General features: G+C 48.5%; 1 protein-coding gene across 1 annotated transcript; it reads left to right on the forward strand.

Annotated features, from left to right (window-relative positions):
* Positions 1–1,427: 1,427 nt before the first annotated feature.
* LOC147628415 (ABC transporter B family member 19-like) lies at positions 1,428–7,715 on the forward strand. Its single transcript, XM_086813538.1, has 11 exons — positions 1,428–2,693; positions 2,815–2,869; positions 2,957–3,132; positions 3,232–3,432; positions 3,673–3,932; positions 4,050–4,369; positions 4,489–4,712; positions 4,800–5,170; positions 5,243–5,724; positions 5,816–6,057; positions 6,168–7,715. The coding sequence occupies exons 1-11, from the start codon at positions 2,253–2,255 to the stop codon at positions 7,407–7,409; spliced, it is 4,014 nt and encodes a 1,337-aa protein (XP_086669664.1). The 5' UTR covers positions 1,428–2,252; the 3' UTR covers positions 7,410–7,715.
* Positions 7,716–8,140: the final 425 nt, after the last annotated feature.

The following is an 8,140-nucleotide window of genomic DNA, read 5'->3' on the forward strand; positions in this document are numbered from 1 at the left end:
CGCTGTTTTCACATGCCATGCACAGAATCACTGGCCTTTATGTCATTACCCACAACCACTACTTAAACTACCCACAGCCTACCCCCCCTTTTGCTTTGCAACTGTTGCTTTCGCTGGGGCAACGCATGTTCTTCCATCATGTAAGGAGCAGCAGCCCGCACACCCCCACGAATTGTCACTCAAAATCAATCTCTCTCTCTCCCCCCCCCAAATAATATATAAATCAGACGGGTGTCTTTTTCATCTAAAAGCACCATTACCCACCCTTTCCCTTTATCCTGTGCGCAAAGCTAAAGGTGAGGGGAGGGTGGGGGCGACGACAAGACACGTGGCCTTTGCGTATAAATAAAAAGTTGCTAATTTGTAAGTACTACACTAGGGTTTGTGAAAGTCAATTGGTTGGCAATTTGCCACGCCCCGGCCGGCCATCCAAGCTTTAGGATTGTCGTTTACGTTGAACTTTCTTGTCAATTCACAACAGCAATTACGCCAAGGCTCAATCCAATCAAGCCTTAATCTGCAAAGGCTTATTAAAATTTCAAAGGTTTCCAAGGCAATAGACGGTATTACGGTGTACATCCCTGTCCGACGCGCACCAGCCCATAGAAAATGATCTCTGGCACATGTACTGCACCCATGTTTGTGTGACTGTCACTCACAGTGATCCTCCCCCCAACACCACTATACAGGCGCTCTCGTTATTGTTATCTGTGCCCAAAAATCTATACGCTTTTTCGTTGTTCAAATACCGGGGATACACTTTCACCGCTTTTTTATATGGATTCAACGGAGAAGGCTCACGAGAGAGAGAAAAAAAAGAGACTAAGTCGCCCAAGGAGAAGGCTACAAAATTCCCAAAAAAAATAACAATTTTAATGACCACGGTGCATGTGTTTCACTGCTAACTTTCAAGCTTCAAGCTTTAGTGCAGTAGCTAATCACTTAGAAAATGTTGTAGCTTGAGCCTTGGCTTCTAGGTAAAGCACATAACGGACAGAAAATTTTTGTAGATCAAAGCCATTTTGTTTATTTCGTTCAAAAGTAGTAGTAGTTTAAACGTAAACATGATTGTGAGTCGTGACTAAGGTTATAAAAAGTCGTTAAAAAGCTCAAAGCTAATACTGCATACTTATGCATGATGAGCCATTGAAGATCAAAGGTTTCCAATGGGCAAGGAATGCAACTCACTCAATAAATCCTCATTTGCCCAATGGACATTTTAAAAAAGATTTTTTTTTGGTTTTAGGCTTTAAAAAAAAGAAGAATACCTCCTCAAAAATTAGATGGTGCGTCCCGTGGGCGTAGCCACAGATGAAAGCATGGGCGCTAGTGGACGGACGTACCTTTTGTCCCCTCGCTGTCACACCGGGCCTTCCACAACAGCAGTCACTCAGACAAGAAAAGAAAGCCCGCATCCCATCGCTTTTAAACTTTGCGAGAAAAAGAAACGCCTCCACATCTAGCCAGTTTAAGCATCGTTTGCGCCTTTGCTTGGGGATGCGTGCGCTCTGCATAACCGCCAAATGTAGCGGCTCTCCGCCTCTCGCAGAGTCGCATGACTCGCATCCATCTCAAAATTTTTAAATCCCATAGATTTTCTAATACGAACTATGTATCGATTATGGTGTGACCACCACCACCGTCTCATGACTCATGAACCCCTCTTTGCTTTCTTTTCGCCCCTTTGCTACGGTTGTGTTTGCAATGATCAATCACCCACAACAGTTCCGCATCGGATTGTTAGCTTCAAATCGATGGAACTTGCCTTGGCCGACAAGAGCGTGCACCCAGGAAGGAGTTAGCTCTCTCCCGCGCACACACACACACAGTACAGGTGTTGTTAGCTGTGGTTAGGTCTCTCTCTCTCTCTCTCTCTCTCTCTCACACACACACACACACACACACAATATACCATCCTAAAAAACTCAAATCCCACCACCCAGCACGCGACAACATACCGCATCATTTTGTTTTTCCATCTCATTTTTATTATTTTTCTGCCTTCCCCTCCCCGCCTCCTCCCATTTCAATCTCACACAGAAGCTTGGCAATAGCAAACATAAGCCTGCCTCGCACAGAACTCGATCAACTAAGAAAGGGATCCCTTAAATCGTGTGCTTGCTAATCAAGACTTAATGAAGCCGACTGACTCCCTTTCACCCCCTTACTCTCTAATCATCTCTTTTGGCTGGGCCGATTAGAGCATTACAGCAGACGACCAGAACCATCTCTCTCTCCCTTTCTCTCTCGCCATGGCCAAGGTGCTGGAGGATGTAGCAGAGTCCCCAAGCGAGGATGAGAAGCAGGCTCAACACAGTCCCTTGCGAGAAGTCCAAGACATGTCAGTAGAGAATGATGCCAAGCAGCAGCAGAAGAAGAAGAAGAGTAGTGTTTGTATCGAGCTCAATGGAGGTAATTCTTCTGCAAAGCAGATTCAAGCTGCAGACGAAGAAGGAGCCATAGATAATGAGAAGAAGAAGAAGGAGCAGAAGGAAGAGGTGGCAAGTGTGAGCATGTCCAAGCTCTTTAGCTTTGCAGATGGGCTCGACTACATCCTTATCTTTCTGGGAACGCTAGGGGCCCTTGCCCATGGTGCTGCACTTCCGGTGTTCTTCCTATACTTTGGGAATCTTGTAAACGGATTCGGAGCTTATCAGAACAATCCCACCAAGATGGTGGCGGTTGTTAGTCAGGTACTAAATTGACATTTGTTATCTTTAATTATGGCAAAAGTAAATTTCATGGCGTTGCCTTAATAGAACCATATTAGCGATTCTCTGTCCAATCAAATTTTTCCATGTTGTCTGTATGTAGTATTCCCTCTACTTCGTGTACGTGGGAATCGTGGTCTTCATCTCATCATGGGCAGGTAATGCTAAATTTTATTTGTAAGTGCAAATTAAGAGCTCTTAAAAAAAAAATTTGGTCTAAAAATTTGATCTTAAGTGCCTTGCAGAGGTTGCTTGCTGGATGCATTCCGGAGAAAGGCAAGCAATCAAGATGAGAATTCGATACTTGGAGGCTATTCTAAGGCAGGACATAGGCTATTTCGACACAGAGGCAGAGACTGGGATGCTGGTAGACAGCGTTTCTAACGACTCTCTTCTTGTGCAAGATGCCATCAGCGAGAAGGTAAAACAAGCTGACTTAATGTCTTTTACGTTGCCCTGTCATCTATCTATGCTCCATTGACTGTTAATTAGGAAAACCCTAATTCCGATTTGGTCACAGATGGGCAATTTCATACATCACATGGCCACTTTCCTAGGAGGCTTTGCAGTGGGCTTTTCATGTGTGTGGAGATTGTGCCTTGTTACCTTGGCTGTGGTCCCGGTCATTGCTTTTGCTGGAGGGCTTTACGCATACACTCTCACGCGCTTGACTTCCAAGAGCCAGAGAGCATATGGGGAGGCTGGATCAATTGCAGAACAGGTATTGGGAAACAAAACTTACTAGTATTTGTATGAGAAACAAACTTACTACACACTCTGCTTGTAATGTTTGAAATGTGGTTGCATTGTCATCACAATACAGGTAATGCACGATCCAAGGACCAAATCCATGTACAGCATAAGAAAATTGAGGATTATTTATAAGTAGGTAGACATTGATTCGAATCGAAGTACACCTTGAGAAGATATTGAGCATTTTTACCTTGTGGTTGGCAAGCAGGCAATTGCCCAAGTTCGCACTGTGTACGCATTTCTTGGTGAGAATAAGGCCATTAGCTCTTACTCGGAGGCGTTGGAAGAGACGTTGGAGCTGGGCTATAAAGGTGGGTTTGCTAAGGGCTGTGGCATGGGTGTGAGCTACGTGCTGCTTTTCTGCTCATGGGCACTCATTCTGTGGTACGCTGGTGTACTCGTCCGGAGGGGAGAAACCAATGGAGGCAAATCCATCACGGCAATTTTCTCAGTCATCATCGGTGGCATGTAAGATTATACAAATCCGGCTTGTCTCAATCTAATTGAATGTTCTTATTTAATCTCATCATTAATGTAATCAGTTTCTTGTTGATCATTTTATCTTATTGGGGGGTTATCAATTAGGTCGCTTGGCCAGGCCGCCTCCAACATCACCGCCTTTGGAAAAGGCAAAGCTGCAGGCTTCAGAGTATTGGAGATGGTGAACAAGCAGCCCAACATGGACAGGCATGTCAAGGATGATGGCAAAAGGCTGTCTGAGGTGAAAGGAAACATTGAGCTTTGCCACGTGGTATTCAGCTACCCATCTCGTCCAGATGCCATCATTTTCAGGGACTTCTCCTTGCAGATCCCTTCTGGCAGGTCTGTTGCTATAGTGGGTAGTAGCGGCTCAGGCAAAAGCACTGTTGTGTCACTCATCGAGCGCTTCTACGACCCCATTTCCGGTACGCTCACTTATTAATCCCATCTAACCCAAACCAAATTTGACTTAATCCGGGCTTAATCCCAGCAACCTTCAGCATAGTATTGAAATGGCTTCTTCGTGTCTTTTGGGTCGATGCAGGGGAGGTTCTGCTTGATGGAGTGGACATCAGGACCTTGCAATTGAAATGGCTGCGTGAGCAGATAGGTCTTGTTAATCAGGAACCCGCCTTGTTTGCCACCACTATTGGCCAGAATATTTTGTATGGCAAAGATGGTGCGACCTCAGAGGATGTGGAGCAAGCAGCAAAAGCTGCCAATGCTCATGCTTTCATCAGCCAGTTACCTGATGGGTACGACACGCAGGTATGGTTTGAATTTCGTTGTAATTACTTTTGATTTTTTCGGTCTGTATCCTTATTATAATTATGGTAAATCTGGTTAATAATGCAGGTGGGAGAGCGGGGAGTTCAACTGTCTGGAGGACAGAAACAGAGGGTCGCCATAGCCAGGGCAATGCTGAAGAATCCCAAGATTTTGTTGTTGGATGAAGCGACGAGCGCATTGGATGCGGCGTCGGAGAACGTTGTGCAAGAGGCGCTGGACCGATTGATGGTGGGGAGGACGACCGTGGTGGTGGCGCACAGACTCTCTACGATACGGAACGTGGACACCATAGCGGTGGTGCAGGACGGGGTGATTGTGGAGATGGGAAATCACGAGGAGCTCATGGCCAAGGGCAACACGGGCGCATACTTTGCTCTAGTGCGGCTGCAGGAGATGGCCATGGCAAGCGATGGGACAATCTTGAGTAGGGATTCAAGGTAAAATGGAGACGCCTAATTTGCTAAAAATGATCAAGTTACTTTGTTGCTGATGTTTACCCTCGCACACAGGGTAGGAATTCTTGGGCGGCTAAGCTCTTCCAAATCTGGGCGGAGATCCCCCAGTCTGCGCTCCAACAGCGGCAGGAGGCTGAGCCACCAGTTGAGCAGCGGGTCGGAGAGTAGATTTGAGTTCGATCTGCAGAAGCTGGGCGCCAACGCCGGCTTTGACGATGGTCTTTACAGTGTGCCGCGCGGGACCTACTGGCGCCTTGTGCGACTCAACGCCCCGGAATGGCCCTACGCTGTTGTGGGCACTGCCGGCTCAGTCCTGGCGGGCTTCCTCAACCCCATCTTCGCCGTCATCCTCAGCGATATGCTCCGGGTCTACTATGAAACCGACTTCTCCCGGATGACCCGCGAGATCCAAAAGTACTCGCTGATCTATGTGGGCGCTGGCATCGCCTCCCTTGGGATTTATTACGTGCAATACTACTACTTCGGCATCATGGGCGAGAATCTCACTAATCGTGTGCGCAAGATGATGCTCAGCGGTGAGCCAATGCAGGCGCCTTGTTTTGACTCCTGTTATTTTAAAAACTTCGAATGGCAATCTGATCGATTTCTTAATGTTTTCTACTACAGCCATTTTGAGAAACGAAGTGGGCTGGTTCGACTGTGACGAGAACAACAGCAACCGCTTGGCTGCCCGCTTGTCAACGGACGCCACCAATGTCCGGGCCGCCATCGGCGACCGTCTCTCTATCATTGTGCAAAATGTGACCGTCTTCCTCACCGCCTGCATTGTGGCGTTCGTCGTTCAATGGCGGATGGCTTTGGTGGTGATCGGCACCTTTCCGCTGCTCGTTGCCGCTGCTGTAGCCGAGGTAAAGTGAATGTACTGTGGTCGTCTTTCTTTATTTCGTCGTCGCGTAGTAGCTATCGATAAGACATCCGAAACGACACTTAATTCTTCTTCCTGTCGGTCGTCCTACAGCAATTCTGCATGAAAGGGTTTTCCGGCGACGTGGCCGGCGCTCACGAGCGTGCCAGCATGGTGTCCGGTGAGGCTGTCGGAAACATACGGACAGTGGCAGCGTTTAATGCGGAAGAGAAAGTGGTGGACCTGTTCGCACAGCAGCTGCGAGTGCCGGAACGGCGAAGCCTGATGCGCGGAAACATCGCCGGTTTCTTCTACGGCGTGTCGCAGTTGGCGATGTTCTCCAGCTACGGACTCGTACTGTGGTATGGTTCCTCGCTGGTCAAAAATGGCGACAGCGGCTTCGGACCGGTCCTCAAGGTGTTCATGGTACTCATGATTACGGCCTACGCAGTGGCGGAGACGCTCAGCATGACGCCGGACATCGTCAAAGGAGGTAACGCCCTCTACTCCGTCTTCTCCATCCTAGATCGCCGCTCCCTCATCGACCCGGACGAGCCCAACTGCGAGAGACTAACCTCAATGAAGGGCGACATAGAATTCAGGCACGTTGAGTTCGCCTATCCGGCACGGCCAGAGGTTTCCATCTTCAAGGATCTGTCACTCAAGGTGAAAGCAGGGCACAGCTTGGCGCTGGTCGGCGCTAGCGGGTCCGGCAAGAGCTCTGTCATTGCGCTCATTGAGCGGTTCTACGACCCGCAGGCCGGCAGGGTGATGATCGACGGAAAGGACATCCGGAAGCTGCATCTGAAGTCGATGCGGCAACACATAGGACTGGTCCAGCAAGAGCCGGCGCTGTTCGCCACGACCATCTACGACAACATTCTTTACGGGCGAGAAGCGGCCAAAAATGCAGAAGTGGAGGAGGCGGCTAAGGCGGCCAACGCCCACACTTTCATCAGCTCGCTGCCGGACGGCTACGGCACGAAGGTAGGCGAAAGGGGGGTGCAGTTGTCGGGTGGGCAGAAGCAGCGGCTGGCCATAGCGCGGGCGGTGCTCAAGGACCCGGCCATTTTACTGCTGGACGAGGCGACTAGTGCGCTGGACGCGGAGTCGGAGAAAATCGTACAGGAGGCGTTAGACCGTCTCATGCGGCGTCGCACCACCGTGGTGGTGGCCCACCGCCTCTCCACGATCCGCAACGCGTCGCTCATTGCCGTGATCCAGGAGGGCAAGATCGTTGAGCAGGGGCCCCACCACGAGCTCATCAAGAACTCGGACGGCCCCTACGCCCGCCTTGTGCACATCCAGCAGGCCCGCTTCTCTGCCGCCGCTGCTTCGTCTTCGTCGTCGTCGTGAATGCATGCACGTCATATCGCCACGTCGGACTTCTCCAGGGCTGCCCCAGCGAAATGCAAACACGTCATCTCTCCACGTCGGACCTCCAGCTCCATAAAAGGTGGGCCTTGCCTGTGTCAGCTGGGGTACATGTTTGACCATGACCGTCGTCCTCTCATTGCAGCACGAACCATCTCCAGTGTCCATTCTGTATGATGGACGTGTGTCCGGGAAACTTTTTTAGCCTTACATGTATTCCTTTTCACCTTTTCACCATGGGTAGAAGAGGAAATTATAATTTTGAAAAAGTATTTTCTTACTCTCGAAGTACAAATTTGAGGAGGTTTTTCTCTCTTCTCCCACCATTTTGACAAGGATTTATTTTAAATTTGAATGGGCCCGAGGTTAAAGCAGACCTATCTTTCCCAAACCCTATGCTAGATCCCTCTAAAGAAAAAGAAGAAAGAGAAAGAAAGATTGTGTTTCTCAAAGTGGGAGACAAAAAGAGTTGGAAGAAGATCCAAAAATGTATTTCTTGCATATTTCATATAACTCATTACCACGTTTGTTTGTTGGTACCTCTAACGCACCTATGGGCATGTAGCTACATGATTTCTTATTTTACTATGAATGTAATAGGATGCATCACATTGCTTTACATGGAAAGCATGCAAGGCTTTTAATCTTTTCTCTTAATAGACTTTGTGCTTAAGGGTTGAAGCTTTTCTTTTTAGAACCTTCTTTTTGTACTT

The sequence above is a fragment of the Cibotium barometz genome, chromosome 19, assembly GCF_041138505.1.
Source record: "Cibotium barometz isolate CiBa-2024 chromosome 19, ASM4113850v1, whole genome shotgun sequence".
NCBI lineage: Eukaryota > Viridiplantae > Streptophyta > Polypodiopsida > Cyatheales > Cibotiaceae > Cibotium > Cibotium barometz.